Raw genomic sequence first — 19709 nt, 5'->3', positions numbered from 1 at the left:
CTGAGCAGGCAACTGGAACCAAAATAAATGGCAAAGCTGGAACCAAAATACAGATTCTGGCTTGCTGTGGGAGAATGGCCGCGCAGAGGAGTGGATTCAGACTTTTCACTGTAAGCTACGCAACACCAAGCTCAGAAACAGAATCAGCAAAGGCAGTGTAGGACTCACCCTTCTTTACATGTGTAGCTCACGGTTGACCCAAAAAGGAGATCTGTCAGAACAACTCTGCCATTCTTTGGTGTTTCTGGGTATTTACATTGCTTCCCTGGGAAAGAACAAGGCTGAGTTTAAACTCCTCCCATGCAGTTTTGTAATGCACTATGAGATGGTACCTTAAGGATCTGTCCACATTCAGACACCAATGAAGACATGATTTTCAAATGGCCAAGAGCTGCCCAAACTATGTGACTAGTAAAGCCATGTAGGAACCGTTCTTTAAAGAATTGCTTTAAGAAACCCACAAATGCATTTGAGACAGTTTTCGACACCAACACCAAACATTGAGCTATTCACTTTTACAGAACTCTAGCGCTTCAGACCACGTGTAGTTTTGGAGACATGTCAGAGTTGGGGATACTCCGGGGTGTTTCATGTATCCCAGTGGGCAGCGGTATTGCACAGTATCCCCAACAGGAAACTCTGTCAGGTTTCTGTATTCCTCAGTGAGCTCAGCAAAGGTTAAATTTGGAGGTGGGCCACAGCCACCTGTCAGGAAAGAAAACAGAGGGAGAAATAGGGATATCAACTACATAAATGGTATGAAAATGTATAGTGAATATATACCTCTATTAGATAAATGTATACAGGCAAAACTGAAAACAAAGGGGAAGGACTGATGGATTCAAGGAAAGGGACGAATCCTACAGGCTTTCAATGGCAGAAATTCCCAGACTATCCATAACTCCCATCTTGGGGTGTACCTGCGCACTGAGGAGGAGGAAGGCTCCAGTTTCCTGAGTCAGTGCAGTGAATCGATGCCTCTCCCAGGAGGCTGTAGCCAGGGTCACAGCTGTAATTTACAACCATCCCAGCAGTGAAAATTTCCAAGTCCTGGCTGTTGTGATTTCCGTTGTCAATATTTGGAGGTGAAGGACATTGCAGCACTGAAGAGAGAGGGCAAAACAAAATTAACAAAGGGGATGGACAGGGTGACATGCAGGAAGGATGCAAGCACAAAGTTAAAGTGAACCCAGCTTCTGCATGTGCTGGAGCACACTTAGACTGAAGGGTGTTGCTGGATGTGCAGTTCCACCCTTCCCATGCCATGGTTGCTGGATGTGCAGATCCACCCTTCCCTTCCCGTGGTTGGTGGGTTTGCCAGCTCCGGGATCAGCTGGGCATGGGACGGATGCTCAGCCGGGCATGGGACAGATGCTCAGCTGGGCACGGGATGGATGCTCAGCCAGGCACAGGATGGATGATCAGCCAAGCATGGGATGGATGCTCAGCTGGGCAAGGGGTGGATGCTCAGCCAGGCATGGGACGGATGCTCAGCAGGGCATTGGATGGTTGCTGAGCTGGGCCCGAATGCACATGGAGCTGCAGCAGCAGCCAGCCCCACCTGCGCAGCGTGGGTATGGGAGGCTCCAGTTCCCCGAGGCCGTGCACAGGACAGAGGGGTCTCCAAGGAGGGAGAAGCCGGGCTGGCAGCTGTAGCTCACGGACATGCCAGTGGTGAAGTTTGTCTCGAGCTCCGCACTGTGCATGGCGTGGGCAATGATGGGAGGTGGAGGACAAGGCAGCACTAACAGGGCAGGAGCAGAGAATGGCATTTTAGTGATTTTGCCCCGTGGATGAGCACGTGTAATACAACAAAAGACTGTCACACCTAAAGTTTTGCGGGTGGGGCAGTGAGCACAGCCTCATCCAGCACAATGGCCCTAAGCATCCTCCTTCTAAACCCCCACGTGGTGGCACTCACCTGGCTTGCAGGTAGGGACAGCAGGCACCCAGCGACCATCAGGCTGGCACTTGGCTTCACGGCTGCCCCACAGCACATAGCCTGAGTGGCACTGGAAGGTGACGTTGGCCCCAGGGTGGTAGACAGAGCTCTGTCCTTCAGCCACTTCTCCATCCTGAATGCTGGGGCTTGTGCAGGTGATCACTGGAAGTGAAAAGCAGCAGAGTGTGGGCTGGGGAAGTGGCTGCCAGCACTGGCAAAACTGGGGGTTCCTTCTTTGCTTTTGCAAGGTCAAAATTCAGGGAAGGCCGTGCAACCATGATGGTCTGTTTCCCTTTTCACTGTGGGTAACAGGATTTACAGCTTACCTTCACACCGCGGGTAAGGGATGCTCCAGGTTCCAGACGTCAAACAAGAAACTGTTGTTTTCCCAGTGAGGACGTACCCCGTGTCACAGTAGTACTTCACAGATACTCCCGGGACAAACACCTTCACATCCTTGCTGTCATGGTGGCCATTTTTGATATTTGGAGGGGAAGGACACTGTAGCACTACAGGGAGGGGAAAAAGAACTGGTACCACAAGCACCCACGGTAGGGTAAGGCAGCCTTTTAGCTTCTTTCTTTCCCATTAACTTTTCCCAAATAGGTTGGTCTGTCACTGAACTATGTTTCCATCCTACCCTCACTTACCTTCCAGCCTTTAGGTCTTTCAAGCTTATTCACATCAAGAATGATAATTTCTCACTGTTTCGGCACTTAGAGTGGTTAGTTGCCATCTGTGACCCTAACAGCTTGCTCTGGCCTTTCTGTGGTTGTGACCTAGACCGGCCACCAGCCTGGCTCGCTGTCTCTTTGTGGATTCATTTAAAGAGATGAAAGCCTTATGTAACAAGGGTCTAAATCATAGAATCATTTAGGTTGGAAAAGACCTTTAAGATCATCAAGTCCAACCATTAACCTGACACTGTCAAGTCCACCACTAAACCATGTTCCTGTGCGCCACATCTGCATGTCTTTTCAATACCTCCGGGCCTAGTGACTCCACCACTTCCCTGGGCAGCCTGTTCCAGTGCATGAATGGGGATTATTAAGGTGGGAGGACAGATACGTGGATGTTTTTTAATTTCCAGTCCTGAAGAGTGGCCCCTTTAGCTCCAGTGTGAGGAGGTTGCACCTTGCCATGTGCACTCACACAGTGGTCCAGAAGAAATCAGGTACCACCCACTGCCTCATTTGCACTTACTCTTTTCGCAGGTGGGGACAGGAGGATTCCACTTGCCCCCAAACTGGCACTGAGACTCTCGAGAGCCCTTCAAGGCATAACCAAAATCACATTCAAAGACAACAGTATCCATGAGTTTGTACATGGTCTCCAGCCCAGTTGATCTTCCATTCTTGATCTCCGGTCTTTTGCAGCCGGTTGCTGGAAATGAAGAGCACAAGGCACTGCTGGGGGTGTGAAGCCCATCCTGGGTGTGGAGGGACACTGACCAGGGGCAGTACCTGCTGCTGAACTTTGCCATCACTGTCATAGGCATGTCAACGTTATTGACTCTTATTCTTACACAAAATACCATTAGTCAGCTGCTCCACTGCCAGGGATGGGGCAGCCACAGCTTCTCTGGGCAACCTGTGCCAGTGCCTCAGCACCCTCACAGGGAAGAACTTCTGCTTAAGATCTAATAAAGGAAGCCAGCACAAACACACCTTCACATCGAGGCAGGGGCCGGCTCCACATTCCCCCAGCAGTACAGCTAATGGAGGCATTCCCGATGAGGGAGTAGCCATCCCTGCAGGTGTAGTACACAGCCGAGCCTGGAAGGTGGGTGTCCGAGGGCTGGCTGCTGTGCTGCCCATTGGCGATGCCTGGAGGGGGAGGACACTTCACCTCTGCAAAGGAGGAGGCAAAACAGATAAGAAACATGGTCAGGGCAAGAAAAAAAAGGTTAAAAATCCAACCTTCAAAACCCCAAAGGAGGAAGACAATGAATTCCATTAATTCCCTTGAATATCTTGCCATGTTAGCTCACACCAAACCTTGCTGGTGGGGTCAGACCTCGCACACCCAGAGCCCTACCTCCACACCGCGGTGGCGGCCCGCTCCACACGCCGTGCTTGCCGTCTGCTGTGGTGCAGGTGATGGAGGGCTCTCCAGCCAGAGGGTGGCCTGGGTCGCAGGTGTAGGTGACCACATCTGCATAGGAGAAGGTGTCCCTGGAGTGCCCGCTGTGTGTCCCATGGGAGATGTTTGGAGGTGGGCCACAGGTGATACCTGGAGGCACATAACAAGGTGGATTTCAACACCTCATCGGCAGGACACACGTGCTTCCCAGGAAGGGAACTGGTGGGGATGAACCCATCTCAGTGGTGATGCTCTCTGGATATGATGACCCAAATTATCCAGAGACAAACCCTGCATGGAAAAAAATCACACGTGGAAAGGAAGAGTCACCTCCTTGCTGCTCGTGTCTGGAGGTGGTGGGACAGTTCTTACCTCCCTTTCCATATCTATTGGGGACACATGCAGAGAGAGACTGGCCACACCATTCCTATACATGAACAGTGAGAAATACTTACCCCAGTAACATGGAGTTTAACAGTTTTATCAGTTTGGACCAGGATAAATAGAAGACTTTTGGAAGTATTTTCAGAAGGAACCAAAACAAAATGAAATGAAAAATGAAAGATTTTACACATACAGTGACTGGAGAAATCTTTTGCAATGAAAACTTTGTCTTGAAAGATGTGCCACTTTCTCTTGCAAGCTATCTCCAAGTACCTTCTGTTGTGGCCTACTTACGCTGGCAGGCAGGAGCATCTCCACTCCATGAGACACGTGTGCCAGAGACCTCGCATGTTCTCTGAGAGCCTCCAACCAACTTGTACCTGGAGTCACACAGAAGGATTTATTAATTTACATGAAGAGACTTGAACTTTCTTTGCAACCCTTCTAAGTGGCAGCCAAGACTTCTGACTTGGGAACTAGGTTCTTCTATGTGGAGCTGAAAATCTGCTTCACTCTCACTTGGCAGATGAATTCAGCCAGTCGCAAGACTCACCCTTTGTTGCAAGTGTAATTGACTTTGGATCCCAAGAGGAGATCTGTCAGGACAATGGCTCGGCCATTCTCTGGATTCCCTGGGTTAGCACATTGTTTTCCTAGGAGGGAATGCCAGACACCGTTAGTCATAGATGACCTTAAAGCTCATCCTGTTCCAACCCCCTGGCATGGGCAGGGACACCTTCCACTAGAGCAGGTTGCTCCAAGCCCCTGTGTCCAACGTGGCCTTGAACACTGCCAGGGATGGGGCAGCCACAGCTTCTCTGGGCACCCTGTGCCAGTGCTTCGCAACTCCCATAGTAAAGTATCTCTTCCTCATCTGAAAGAATTTTGTTCTCAACTGCTCACTCACATTCCACCCAGGGATGCTAACACAGAGACCGGGCTGCATAAAGAAACCTGGAAAGCTAGAAAAAGATGAAAATCCAACACTTCAGGTTTTTCAACCCTTCCAGGACATACTTTTACAGAACTCCAGTGCCACAGACCACGTCCTATTCTTGAGGCATGTGATGGCTGGTGGCATCCCGATGTGCTGGGTGTACCCAGGCCGGCACACAAATTCCACCGTCCTCCCCACAGGGAAGATGGTCTGGTTTCTGTACAGCTCCTTCAGCTCAGCAAATGCCAGCCTGGTAGGTGCATTGCAGCCAGCTACCAAGAAAGATAAGCCAGCTTATTGTTAGAGGAGCCAAGAAGAAACAGATCTGGGAGAAGGGGGGTGTCAGGTTAATGTTCATAGCGCTGTTGGAACACTTGCCCTGCTCGCAGACTGGCACGGGTGGCTCCCAGGTGCTATTTAGTTGGCATTGTACCACTTTGTGGCCGCGTATAACATAGCCTGGCTCACACTCAAAGGCAACGGTGTCCTTGTGTGTGTAGACAGTCCTGGGAGACACTATTCTTCCATTCTGGACCCATGGGACAGGACATCTTGCCTCTGGAAAAGAAGGGCAGGTCTTCAACATGGGCATTTATGTAGTGTGTGGCTGCAAAGCCTCTGAGGGTTGCAATCCCTTTTAAGACACAAGTCTGAAAACAATTTCCCCATAGATGATGTACTGCCCACATCGAGTGATGCTGAACGTTGAGGTGAGACCCAAGCTGAACGGTGATGCTGGAGGCAGCAGGGTGCTCCTCCAGCCTCCCCTCCTCTGCCTGGCCTCAGCTGCAAAGCAGCCGTTGAAGCTTCTGCCCTGGCAGGCACATATTGCAGTTGTCTGGGGGTGTCTCTGTCTTTCTGAATATGAAGCAGTAGGGACAGGAGGATTCCACCCGAGTACCTACACATGTACGCTCAACCCTACCTCCACACGATGGCGGGGGCCCGCTCCACACGCCGTTCTTCCCATCCAGGGTAGTGCAGTAGATGGAGGGTTCTCCATGGAGTGGATATCCAGGGTTGCACGTGTATGTTACAGCAGTGCCAAAGAGGAAGTCATCCAGCAGCTTGCCTGTGTGCTTCCCATTGGGAATGTCTGGAGGTGGCTCACAAGGGATACCTGCAGAGAGGCAGAACAAGGCTTCTAAATTCAGAGTACTTGAAAGCCCTCAGTCTGTGGGGCATAAACACTTGGCCTAGAGATGGAGTAACTGCAATTAAGTGACCTTTTAGGGGAGGCCTTGTAGGCGACTGGGTCCCATCTCCCTGGCCAGCAATTTCTATGACAGTTAGAAAGCAGACCAGCAAGATCAACCTCTCTGGAGGAAACACCTACATGCTTTATCTTTTGTACTGTTTAAGAAATAGAAGAAAAGCAAATACTTCTTTTGCATCTCCTGTGTAAAATCCTGATTTTGCAGCTGCATGCAGTGCAAAGGCACGCACAGGCAGCACTCTCTATGGCCCCTTAGGTTAATACATACCTGGAGAACCTGTAAAATGCTTTAAAATGACAGAATGTACAAGTAAATGTGTATTTCTTCATATGAAACTGTCACCTAATCAGCAACACTGATTAATCAGCAGAGAAACACCCAGGTGTAATTGCTGAGGTGCTCAGAGTGAAAGAGTGAGCCAGTGGTTTGGGACTTTGGGGTTCCACTTCTGTCCCTCCCACAGCACTGCCTCTCCTTAGGGCTGAGCCGTGGCCTATGTGTCTAACAATAACAGCCCTGAAGGTGAAGACAGTATTTTCTCTTCCTCTCTTGTACTGCTGAAAACGCTCCAGCTGAGATGTGCTTTCTATAATCCATTAAGCTTTGAGATCTTGTACCTATTCCCAGAACATTTTCTTATGACATCAAAACATTCTGATATTTTTAATGTCCACAGAGCATAGAAATTCCCTGTGAAAGCTTTGATTGGAAAGATTTGGCAGTGTCTGCTGGAGAATATTCACTGAATCCATGCAAAGCCCTGGAACAGTAAGCTACTTACGCTGACAAATGGGAATGTTGCCGCTCCATGCAACACGTCCACCAGAAATCTCACATCGTCTGCTGGCTTGTCCAATTAACCTGTGCCTGGTGTTCAAAGGATTAAACATTCATCCCAAGTCATTGCAGCCTGAATTACTCTCTCCTTGTAACCACCTCGAACCTCGCTCTGCCTGACCAATTTCACAGCGTATCGTAGAACCCCAGACTGGTTTGGGTTGGAAGGAAGCTTAAAGCTCCTCCAGTTCCAACCCCCTGCCACGGGCAGGGGCACCTTCCACTAGAGCAGGTTGCTCCAAGCCCCTGTGTCCAACCTGGCCTTGAACACTGCCAGGGATGGGGCAGCCACAGCTTCTCTGGGCACCCTGTGCCAGCGCCTCAGCACCCTCACAGGGAAGAGCTTCTGCCTCAGAGCTCATCTCAATCTCCCCTCTGGCAGGTTAAAGCCATTCCCCTTGTCCTGTCCCTGCAGGCCCTTGTCCAAAGCCCCTCTCCAGCCTTGTCAGCCCCCTTTAGGTATTGGAGGACTGTTATAAGGTCTCCCTGGAGCCTTCTTTTCTCCAGGCTGAACAAGCCCAGCTCTCTGAGCCTGTCTTCATGTATACATAAGATATATGGTTATATGGTTTATAGGTACAGGACTCGATACAGCAGCTTCTGATAGAATCCATTTATTGAGAATGAATGAATAGGAGGAAAAAAGGAAGACTTACCTTGTACCTCTCTCCTTGCTGTTTTAAGCAGTAGCCAAAACCAGGACTTACCCTTCTTCACAGCTGTAGCGCACTGTTGACCCAAACAGGAGATCTGTTAGGAAAATAATTTTCCCATTCACAGGTTCACCAGGATGACTGCACTTTTTCCCTGGGAGAGAAAAAAACCTCATTGTAGGCTTCTGTCCATCTGTACCATGGAACAGGAGATGCAACTCTTACACCAGTAACCCATTCACATTTACAGTTACCCCCAAAATGGGTTTCAAATAGCATGAAGTTACATGGCTTTACTAGTCACATACTACTGGAAGACCAGAACAACATGAAGGTTTTTGCAGCATGGACAGAACCTAGCACCTATTCCTTCTTGAACAACGGACACCAAATCAAGGAGCTATTCACTTTTACAGAACTCTAGTGCTTCTGACCACACTCCGTTCTCAAGGCATGTAATAGTAGGTGACATTCCTGGGTGTTTTGCGTATCCAGGTTTGCAAGTGTATTGCACAGTCTTCCCCACAGAAAAATCAATCTCATTTTTATGCTCCTCCTTTAGCTCAGCAAAGTGTAACCTTGTAGGAGGCCCACAACCACCTATTGAGAAAGAAAACAGATATGAGAATCCGGCAGGACAAGCACAGAAAGAACATGGTTCTGAGGAAAGCTCTTTGGTTTGCCTTGCAAAATGGATTACTTGGATTAATATAGCCATTATTAAACAAACACAAAATAATTTCCCAAAGGATTCCAGAGGATCAGGTTCTTATTATCAGGATATACTTAAATCTTCTACTCACAGATTTAACCACACTTTTTTAAGACATAAAATAGCAGTGTACCCTGAGGCAGCTATGACACGATTTACCTGGAATTTCAGGCTTGTTTGAGAGCCCCTGGTCATGGTAAAGTCTATCACAGATGGGAAGAGGAGGGTGCCAGCTGCCATCCTCCTGGCAGATGACTTTGTCATTGCCTTGCAGGCTGTAACCATCGTGACACTGAAATGTCACTGCTTGCCCGGGTGCAGAGAGAAGTCCTTGTCCATCTACTCGCCTCCCGTTCCGTATATGGGGATTTACGCAGACAGCAGCTGGAAGTGGTGATGCGCAGAAGTGATGTGCAGCATGAGTTGGAACAAAATAAAGAAAGAACCCACAGGCTGTTAATGTTGTAACAGCAAAATCAATGTCATCTCTATAAACCTCCCCAGCCCCAACTCCATAATAGAAGGGCTGGAAATTAGTTTATACCATGCACCACTTTCCATGGGATTAACCTTCTCTGAGGAACTGGTTGCAATGGTCAGGATCTGCCCTGTGCTCAGAGCCACACTCTGAGCTTCTCACCCGAGGGGACAGACCATAGACCCACCTTCACAGCGAGGGCTGGGCTGGCTCCAGTTCCCTGATGCTTTGCAGAACACAATGTTGTTTCCAACCAGATAGTAGCCGGGATCACACGTGTATATTACAGACATTCCCATGGTAAAAAATGCTTTGCCCCGGCCGCTGTGATTTCCATTGGGGATCTCTGGGGGCTTGCGGCAGGGTTGGACTGCAACAGGGAGACAGAAAGCCTTAACTCAGTGAGAGAACAGCGTGCAAGGGGAAAGGAGTTGCTGCAGTGATGGGTTAAAGCCCATTGCAGGAACGGCTCCGCCTGCACACGCTGCTCCTGCCTGCAAGGAGCACCCACCAGGCAGGGCCACCCTGGGGACCACCCACACTCACCCCTCTCACAGCGGAGCACCGGCGGATGCCAGGTCCCCCCGGGCTGGCACTGAGCCTCGTAGCTGTCCTCTGCAGCATAACCAGCATCACAGTCAAAATGCAGCGTCTCTCCAGCTCTGTAGGTGCTCTGCAGCTTGTAGACCTTCCCATTCTGCACCTCGGGCATCTCGCAGCCGATTGCTGTGGGGAACACGGACAGCATCCTTTAAACCTCAGTGCACGGGCCAGATCCCGCACGCACAGCCTGCTCCCTTCTCTTCACTGCTGCAAGCCTGTCTGCACTGTTCCTACAACCAGAACATCCAGCATCCTTTCCTCCAGCCCCACACCTCGCAGTGCATCCTCCACCCACCTTCGCAGCGGGGCAGGGGCCAGCTCCACATCCCGGCCTCCGTGCAGCTGATGGACACATTCCCAACCGGAGCATAGCCATCCTGGCAGCTGTAGTGCACGGTCACTCCGTGGGGAAACCTGTCCAAGGACTGTCCACTGTGCAGCCCGTTGGCGATGTTTGGTGGCCGAGGACACGTCACCTCTGGAGAGGGAGGGGAAAAGCCCATGAGAGTGTGTGGGAGAGGCAATGCCTGGGAAACAGCAAACTCAAACCTCCTGCACATCAGATATAGGGAAGGCGAAGGGGAATGACAGAGGGCTCACACTCCAGGTCTGTCTGACAGCCAGTTGTGGGTGCCCTGTCTCTCCTCTGACTTATCTGGAGAAACAATGTTGAATAGATCCATAAAAATCCATCTTGTCTCCCCCAAAGGCTGTGTCACACCCCATGCCCATGCCTGGTCCCCAGCACCCTCTCCAGCTCTGCCTGTATGTGCTGCAGCCAGAGCACTGGGAGGAGGGTGCTGGTCCAGAGACCCTTTTGCACTTGGTCTCACATTAAGTGATGTGCCAGTTCTTGGACATACACTGCAAGGTCCCCACCATCCATCCCCAGCATGAGAAGTGCAGCACATGCAGGCACAGAAATACCGAGCTCCGGATTCATGGTCATGTGTTCTTTACATATAATTAAACTGCATACTTCATTAAATGGGAATTTAATCCCTCACTGAAGGTCTTGGGGCAATGGTCAGAGTCTGCCCTGTGCTCAGAGCCACACTCTGAGCTTCTCACCCGAGGGGACAGACCATAGACCCACCTTCACAGCGAGGGCTGGGCTGGCTCCAGTTCCCTGATGCTTTGCAGAACACAATGTCGTTTCCAACCAGATAGTAGCCGGGATCACACGTGTATATTACAGACATTCCCATGGTAAAAAATGCTTTGCCCCGGCCGCTGTGATTTCCATTGGGGATCTCTGGGGGCTTGCGGCAGGGTTGGACTGCAACAGGGAGACGGAAAGCCTTAACTCAGTGAGAGAACAGCATGCAAGGGGAAAGGAGTTGCTGCAGTGATGGTTTAAAGCCCATCGCAGGAACGGCTCCGCCTGCACACGCTGCTCCTGCCTGCAAGGAGCACCCACCAGGCAGGGCCACCCTGGGGACCACCCACACTCACCCCTCTCACAGCGGAGCACCGGCGGATCCCAGATCCCCCCAGGCTGGCACTGAGCCTCGTAGCTGTCCTCTGCAGCATAACCAGCATCGCAGTCAAAATGCAGTGTCTCTCCAGCTCTGTAGGTGCTCTGCAGCTTGTAGACCTTCCCATTCTGCACCTCGGGTATCTTGCAGCCGATTGCTGTGGGGAACACGGACAGCATCCTTTAAACCTCAGTGCACGGGCCAGATCCTGCACGCACAGCCTGCTCCCTTCTCTTCACTGCTGCAAGCCTGTCTGCACTGTTCCTACAACCAGAACATCCAGCATCCTTTCCTCCAGCCCCACACCTCGCAGTGCATCCTCCACCCACCTTCGCAGCGGGGCAGGGGCCAGCTCCACATCCCGGCCTCCGTGCAGCTGATGGACACATTCCCAACCGGAGCATAGCCATCCTGGCAGCTGTAGTGCACGGTCACTCCGTGGGGAAACCTGTCCAAGGACTGTCCACTGTGCAGCCCATTGGCGATGTTTGGTGGCCGAGGACACATCGTGGCCTCTGGAAAGGGAAAAGAAATTGCCCAGTGGGTCAGCTCTTTGCCTTTCTGTGTGCTATGAAGAATGTTTGGGTAATGCCAGGGTAATATCTGGAATTCTTCTCTGTCTTTGTGCTGTTTGATGGACCTAAGTGTTAGTTAACAAAAGGTACAGCGGCACTAGACTACAATCACATTGTGGCCAGAGGAAATTAATTACTACTAATAATGACAATCCCAAGACGAGCACTCAAAGGCATGCCATTGGATTTGGCAGAAGATGCACATGGACATGGAAACAGCACGAGCAGCAAGAAGTTGTGATTACTTCCCATTCGAGGAGGAAGATAGAAACATCCCACTTCTGACCAGAAGCAGAGTCACAGAACGCCCCTCCTGGGGCAGCAGATGCTGCCATCACTGCAGCGTATCTATGGCTCTGGATAGTGCTGGGAGGTTACAGCCTCCTGCTATGCATCAGCCTCAGCCTCAGGTGTAACTTCTCCCCACGCCTCTCTGACCCCAAGACAGGGCAAGCTGCATCCACCCCCATGTCCCACCCCATCTCTTTTCTTCTGAGCTGTTTCTGCTTCTCCAGAGCCAACCTGCAAGACATTGAGCAGACAAGTGAGGAGGACAGATATATCCCGGCGTTGCTTTCCCACCGAGTTTGAGAGGACACAAGAGGGAGCTTTCCCCACGGCTCTCAGGCTCACACCGCGTTGGGACACTTGCCCTTTTTGCACAGTGGCAGAGGTGGGCTCCATCTGGAGTCAGCTCGGCATGTGCTGCTGCGGGAGCCATGCAGGGTGTACCCTATGTTGCACACGAAGCTCACGGTGTCCCCGGTCCTGTAGAAATACCTGGCAGTGGGTACGCTCTTCCCATACTGGATGCGTGGGAACGGGCACCGGGCACCTGGAACAGGGAGGGAAATCAAACGTCTTTTACCTGCACAGCTCTCGAGCTGGTCCTGCCTGCGCTTAATGGTTGTTGGTGTTGATGGTGTCCATGGTGTCCACGCAGCTTGGTGACCCCTGAGCAATGGGACGTGGTGGAGGCTGCAGCTGGGGTGGGTGCCCCCGGGGCTGCAGGACCCCTCCATGCACTGCTGGAGGACCCCAATGCTTCTTCGGCTCACAAAAGCCAGATGTCCAGCATTTCACATCAATCACCTGGTAAGGCCAAGAGTCTTTCATGGCCTTTCTGCGTGCTTCTAGCTCATGAGCTGGGAAGCACATCCCCCAGGTCTGACCCAACTGGGAAAACATCGGCAGGACTATCCAGGAGCAACCTAACTGCAGTGAAGGGCTCTGTGCTACTGGGGGCATGCAGCCATGCGAGAGGCAGGCAGGGGATGCACAGTGCACCACTGTGATGGTGCAGGGATGGACACAACCAGTGAGGGCAAAACCCCAGAGGCACAGGCCTGCCAGTCCCCCTTACCTCGAGCCCCAGGCGCGGTGGCCAGGAGCAGAGCGGAGCTGCCCAGGAGGTGGAGGGCAAAGGCGAGCACCATGCTCCGGTCCCCAGCGCAGACTGCGGCTCCCAGGGGGCTGCAGGAAGATATGAGCACCCCAGTTCCCCCCCTATGCAGAAGGAGCTGCAGCTGTGGGGCTTCCCAGGGATGCAGGACAGGAACCAGTGGGCTCCTGGGCACCACCGCCGGGGAGGCTGCAGGTCCCGCAAGCTGCTTCTGCTGCTGTTTTTGGCTAGGGAGGATGGGCCCCTGGGACACATCTGTGACAGAGGGTGGGTGCAGCACAGAGGTGCTGTTAGCTGAATGTGCCTGCAGCGGAGAGCATCCTCAGGTAGGGGAAGTGGGGCAGAGCCTGGGTCATGCCCCCGGGTGGCGACTGCAGCCCTTCCCATGACCCGGCTGAAGGGGCACAGTTTGTCTGCCCCAGGATGGGAAGGGCAGGGCGGGACATTCCCACCTCCTGCACACATGGGACTGGGTCCCAGCCCCACACACCACCTTGCAGGCATGGACCCAGATCCTCCTGACCTGACCTGCCTGCTCTAGGACTCATCCTAGATTCACCAGCATCATCCCAAGCTGCTGGATGGAAGAATAAAAACCCAGAGACAGGACCTTCTGATGTAGGAGCTTCACAGCAACCTCCATCTCCCCCCACAGCAGAGGATGCTTTCTAAGCCTAAATCAAGCAGCGAGACACACATTACTCAAGTCTTTTTCTCCCTTTTATTGACAGAAAGCTTCCAATATTTACATATCCAACATTTATACTCAGATTCTAAAGTAAAATTATGTACAACTCAATTATACACACAGTAGATAAGCTCTCTTCAACAGTAAATGTTGGTGATGGGACCCGTAAGCTATGTCACAGCATTCACAGTTCCTTCCATGTGGTTATAGGAAGATCATTTCAAGCTGATCCCCAAATCAGGTATTAAATCACTTGGAAAAACCACTCTGGACTATATGCGGGAGGAACAATTGTGTTGGGATTAGCGTACCAAAAAAGAACACAACACTAAGCTATGAGGCTTTACATTGCATTTTGTGCATCTCATCACTCACACAGCTTATGGGAAGAGATAGATAAAAATAACTAGGAATCTGCTTGTTCTGCAAGGCTGGCTTCTGAAAACAGGATCTCAGTGAGAGCTGACCAGGACAGCGCTCTGCTGGGAAGGGAGAACTTTGTGGGTCTATTTGGAACAAGACTAATGCGTTGATGGAAAGAGCCATTTGAGTTTTTTCCCCTCTCATTTGATTCATGTTCCTGTTAACAGGAAATCAAGGGTCAAAATGCAGAAGCAAAAAAAGATGCAGTAGACACATTTCAAACACTTCCTGTTCCCAGCTGCGCATCATGAGAAGCTCAGATGGGTTATCTACCTCTGCAACAGGCAAAACCCCAAACCTCAAAGTCTTGCTTTACCAGCAGCTAAAAGTCCTGACATCTCAAGCTGGATTCAAGCTTAACAGGTTTAAATTGATCATAGTTTTGTTTCCCTAATAAACAGCATTCCCAGGAAACCTTCAAATCTTTACTTCATTTTATGTACTGCTAGGTACCTCTTTAGCTTACTGAGAGATCATTTAGCAGGGCCAAGTTAAAACCAGGCAAGGACACCAGCACCACACAGTGGGCTTTCATCAGCCAAATAAATCAAGGGCACTTTTGCCCATGTCTTTGGTTTGGACAAGGTGAGTTGGGCCCCATTATCCAAGTTGTCCTCTTGGCACTGCCAAAGCCTGGCTCAAGTTGGGGACCGGACAGCTTCCTCACTCACCTCCATCCACCCTTGCAAACCATCCTCAACACAACGACCAACTAGGTCACGTACAACAGGAGGAAGACAAAGCACATAAAAGCCATGGGGTTTGTGTCCTGCTGGAGTAAATTAAGGCTTTGGCTTGATGTGCTCTGCACCTACCTGGGGTGCAGCATCACAGCAGCCCCGAGGCACCCTGGGGCTGAGCCAGCACCCGGCTGACCTGCAGTGGGAGCCAGCATTGCTGGGGTGCACAGCACCACCTGAAAAAGCCTTTTCAGTGCAAACTCAGCAGCAATACAGTGCAAACTTAGCAGCATTTCCCCCATCATCCGCCCCAGGCAGGCGGTGTGCGAGAAGTGAACAGATTCACATGCAACAGCTTCCTGATGTTGGGTGGCATCTGCCAAGACACCTGCAAGTTCCACTTTGAGCTCAGACACCTCAAGGCCATGGATGAGCTCCACTGCCCCCGAGCATCTCCCCTCTGTGTCCCTCATGGGGCTTTCAGCCCACAAAAAGCTTCAAGAAAGCACTGAGCCAATGCAGAGACAGGGTGTTTGTGCAAGGTACTTGCAGAAGAGCCTCAACATGATACAAAGATAGTACCAGGGCAGAGCTATTCAGCTGAACTTTAAAGCTAACTCAAGCGAAGAGTGAGAACAGTAGTTCTTTGTAATAAGGCATTACATTGTTTTCTCTCCAGTTAAGTTACTGATCTATAAGAATTGCTATTTGCACAACAGTTCAGACTCCCCTTGAACCATTGCTTTTGTATGAACATTTTCAATGCCTTCAGTACTCAACAGACTGAAGCATCCTCTTTGCATCAAACCATTTTTTAAAGTACATATCACTCGAGTGAAGACATTCACTGTTAATCCTCTTGGCAGCACTGTCCACCTCCTGACCAGGATCAGGCACAATGTAACCTTCATGGGGCTGAGAAACTGCATATGTGGTGGTACCCAAAGTGAAGGGTTTTCTTAAGCCTACTCTATTGCAGCGTGAAGGTCTTTGGCATCACTGCAGCTTCACACATGGATAACTGCAGTTGATTCCTGAACAGCATTCCCAGCCTCCCAGCCTGGCGCACGAGTTGCTTGTCCTTCAAGGTCTGTTGGCTGCTGTTTCAAGGCCAGTTTCACAGGAAGGACAAGGGGACCACTGGGATCAGCGTGATCAGGTCCAAGACAGCTTCAGGTGCCTCCTGCTGTGCCCGCTCCCTAATCTAGATGTTCATAATGAGCATTGCCAGGAGGAGGGGGAAGATTCCTACAAGGGACAGATAAGAAGCTTCAGTTTCATTCCACATTCAACTCTCTTTTCTCTCTGTCCCCCTTTGCCTCCCCTCCCCTTTTTCATAGCAAGATCTTAAAGCAACAACATAAATATGACAACAGACAAGCAGGCGGCTTTTAAGCCTATTCCACCCAGGAGACAACAACATAAAGACGGGCAGGAGCACAGTACAGGGATTCAGGAATGTGTATGACTTACCAGCAATGATCATGCTCGCTCCACCTAGAAGGGAAGCAAACCAAAACATGAAACTCAGCATGTAGTCAGCACAGTAACTCATGAAACTACACAGCAGGCTCAAATCCGAGCCAATGCAAATGGAAGACAATTCAAGCAACACATGGAATGGGAGCCCTGCACAGCCTGAACATGTCCATGGATGTTCATCTGTTAAAACCCAGATGTATCTACCAGGATACATTTCCAATACATGAGTCCATGCCACAACCTAACCATGCTCTTTTGGCCCTAGATTTTAACTGAAGCTGTTTGAGGAAGAACCAAAGACTTATTACTTGGTAGAATTATGTGATTTGAGGATTCAGAGAAGAAGGAGAAAACAGAAGACAAAGAGGCAATAAGGCAGACATAGAAGATCGTCACCTCTGCATTCAGGAGCGGGCTTGTTCCAGTCTCCCCAGGATTTATCTCCTGCAATGCACTGAAGAAAGGCTGCTCCAGCAAGGTTGAAGCCTTCCTTGCATTTATAAGCTACAACGGTGCCATTGGAAAAGTCCATTCCCTTTGTGCCATTGTGCATCCCATTGTCAATCCTGGGGGGCTCCTCACAGAGAGCACTGGGGAGCAGTCCTACAGGAGGAACATCAACAAGAGTTGGGCTTGTTGGGCTTGTTCAGCCCGGAGAAGAGCAGATGGCTGCCCCATCCCTGGCAGAGTTCAAGGCCAGGTTGGACACAGGGGCTTGGAGCAACCTGCTCTGGTGGAAGGTGTCCCTGCCCGTGGCAGGGGCTTGGAACTGGAGGAGCTTTAAGGTCCTTTCCCATCCAAACCAGTCTGGGATTCTATGATTCTGAGAGTGTAGGAGCACTTCTCCTAACTGAAAAGGTGAAGAGGTGCATGGGGGTAAGGAGGTACTGCCAAAAGCAGGAACTGAAAATACTTCGAGCTTTCTTGCTTGGTAGTGCACTTTAGACTCAAATCAACCTTCTTGTGTCTGGCAGCCCGTTGGGCAAGTACAGAGCAGGAGAGGGATGAGAAACAAAGCCAAAAGAATGAGGAAAGAAAGCAAGCATTTACTTTTGCATTCAGGGGCTGGACCACTCCATTGTCCCTCCAGGTTTTCATCCACTGTACAGTGAATTGTGGCATCTCCAATAAGAGCAAACCCTTCATTACAGCTGTAGGTTACGGCCATGCCAAAGGTGAAGTCTCTGTTCCCATTGCTGAGCTGCCCATTCTTGATAGGAGAAGGTGGTAAACAGGGAATAACTGCATGGAAAAGCAACAACAAGAACATTTCCATCAAATATGAAACTGAGGTCCAGCTACTAAACCCAAGGCCTCACAGCTCAAATTACTATTGAAATCCTGAATTTTAGAGTTGATTGAATTAAGAAGCACCAGTAAGAGCAGCCCAAGCCCAGCATCAAGGCAGCTACACCAGTGAAGTTCCAACTACTCTCTTAATGGCTCTGTGCAGGGTTTTCCCCTCTTACTTTCACAGTATGGAGGTGGTGTATCCCAGTCGACTCCTTTTCCTGATACCACACATTTGGCATAAGGTGACTTCTTTAATTTATACCTAAAGAAAGAGAAGTTCAGTACTTTCCAGAAAACAACCCAGAAAGGGTCTTCTCTCCCCTCTCCAACACTGCATGCAGGCAAGTTCTTAACCAGAGGTTGTCCTTGCTATGAAATGGGATCTAGCCATCCCAAAGCCACTCAATAAGGGCATGAGTAAGAGCTGAATTGAAGCAGTTCAGGGCTTTACCAAGCACATGCCTGTTGCTAGATGTTCAACTCACTGAAGACACAATATATGGTTTTACTAGGGACTAGCACTGGGAAACCAGGGAGGGGAGAAGGTGGATATTACTGGATGTGGTCCCTGACTTCTGACCCCTGAGCTGGTCCCTTTTAAGCAGTGATGCACTCACCCTGGATGACAGGCAAGTTTCACCTCTGTCCCAAACAGGAAATTGTCTGCAATGACATCCCCATTCTCTATCCTGGGAGGAGCACATTGCTGTCCTAGAGGAAAAGAAAGCAGCACGGGAATGACTTCAAACCCGAGATGGGCATGACCCAGATTTCAGAATAGCATCTCAAGCTCATGCAGATCACTCACACTGTCAAAAGGAGAGGAACAGAGATACTCACGTATGCAGAAGTCCACGTCTGCAGACCAAGTTCCATCGCGCAGACAAGTGACAACAGAGGACTTCCCACTTGCTGCAGTATAACCTGGCTTGCACTGATACTTCAGCTCAGTTCCAGCAAGAAAGCCCTCAGCCACAGCACTTGTTAACTCAGCAAAAGGGAAGTGTGGAGCAGGACCACAGTGGACTAACAGGAGGAGACAAAAGCAAGGTTAGTTACAGACGAGTACCCAAAGGGTCTGCAAAAACAACAGTGAACTGCATGTTTGGAGCACGCAACATCTTAATTTGTTTAAATGTCAGTATCTGGAATACAGTTTGCACCCAACCTATTGCCAAACAGCAGCGTACATCACAGTTTGCTTAACTGGATCTAAGTTAAGATGAAGATGGGGAGCAGCTCGGCTTCAGAGATGCTCCTCTGCTGACCACCAACCCAGCCTTCAACACCGTGATTTGGCTGAGCTCGGAAGCCAAAAACTCCTTCCACCAGGTCTGGAAGCTGGTGAAACAAGTTTGTCAAGTGCAGAAGGAGATTTTGTTCAGCCTGCAGAAGAGAAGGCTCCTTAAGGGGACACCTTAGAGCAGCTCCAGTGCCTAAAGGGGCTGCAAAAAACCTGGAGAGGGGCTTTGGACAAGGGCCTGTAGGGACAGGACAAGGGGAATGGCTTTAACCTGCCAGAGGGGAGATTGAGATGAGCTCTGAGGCAGAAGCTCTTCCCTGTGAGGGTGCTGAGGCGCTGGCACAGGGTGCCCAGAGAACCTGTGGCTGCCCCATCCCTGGCAGTGTTCAAGGCCAGGTTGGACACAGGGGCTTGGAGCAACCTGCTCTAGTGGAAGGTGTCCCTGCCCATGGCAGGGAGTTGGAACTGGATGAGCTTTAAGGTCCCTTCCAACCCAAACCAGTCTGGGATTCCATGATAATTTTGTCTCTCCTTGCAGTACACTTCCTCTTCACAAATAAATGGCTTCAGATCTAAATACTGGCTCAGGCCATCGCGCTG

At 50.5% G+C, this 19709-nt stretch overlaps 1 protein-coding gene across 1 annotated transcript in view; it reads right to left on the bottom strand.

Annotated features, from left to right (window-relative positions):
- Positions 1-19709, bottom strand: part of LOC115602461 — a 95478-nt gene that overhangs the window by 35713 nt on the left and 40056 nt on the right. The window contains exons 47-76 of the mRNA XM_030473634.1: positions 18707-18892; positions 18484-18577; positions 18043-18128; positions 17624-17815; positions 16970-17176; positions 16411-16588; positions 14456-14568; positions 13262-13621; positions 12551-12733; positions 10141-10323; positions 9789-9968; positions 9430-9612; positions 8924-9148; positions 8461-8652; positions 8107-8206; positions 7344-7429; positions 6271-6465; positions 5724-5903; positions 5426-5617; positions 4962-5061; positions 4703-4788; positions 3980-4174; positions 3610-3792; positions 3146-3325; positions 2269-2451; positions 1922-2104; positions 1562-1744; positions 921-1103; positions 514-705; positions 169-265 (exon numbers count right to left, since the gene is read on the bottom strand). Coding sequence (XP_030329494.1) covers positions 169-265; positions 514-705; positions 921-1103; positions 1562-1744; positions 1922-2104; positions 2269-2451; positions 3146-3325; positions 3610-3792; positions 3980-4174; positions 4703-4788; positions 4962-5061; positions 5426-5617; positions 5724-5903; positions 6271-6465; positions 7344-7429; positions 8107-8206; positions 8461-8652; positions 8924-9148; positions 9430-9612; positions 9789-9968; positions 10141-10323; positions 12551-12733; positions 13262-13621; positions 14456-14568; positions 16411-16588; positions 16970-17176; positions 17624-17815; positions 18043-18128; positions 18484-18577; positions 18707-18892 — 5080 coding nt within the window. The remainder of the gene's footprint in view (positions 1-168; positions 266-513; positions 706-920; positions 1104-1561; positions 1745-1921; positions 2105-2268; positions 2452-3145; positions 3326-3609; positions 3793-3979; positions 4175-4702; positions 4789-4961; positions 5062-5425; positions 5618-5723; positions 5904-6270; positions 6466-7343; positions 7430-8106; positions 8207-8460; positions 8653-8923; positions 9149-9429; positions 9613-9788; positions 9969-10140; positions 10324-12550; positions 12734-13261; positions 13622-14455; positions 14569-16410; positions 16589-16969; positions 17177-17623; positions 17816-18042; positions 18129-18483; positions 18578-18706; positions 18893-19709) is intronic.

The sequence above is a fragment of the Strigops habroptila genome, chromosome 18, assembly GCF_004027225.2.
Source record: "Strigops habroptila isolate Jane chromosome 18, bStrHab1.2.pri, whole genome shotgun sequence".
Taxonomy (NCBI): Eukaryota; Metazoa; Chordata; class Aves; order Psittaciformes; family Psittacidae; genus Strigops; species Strigops habroptila.
This window is presented reverse-complemented; position numbering and strand designations above follow the sequence as displayed.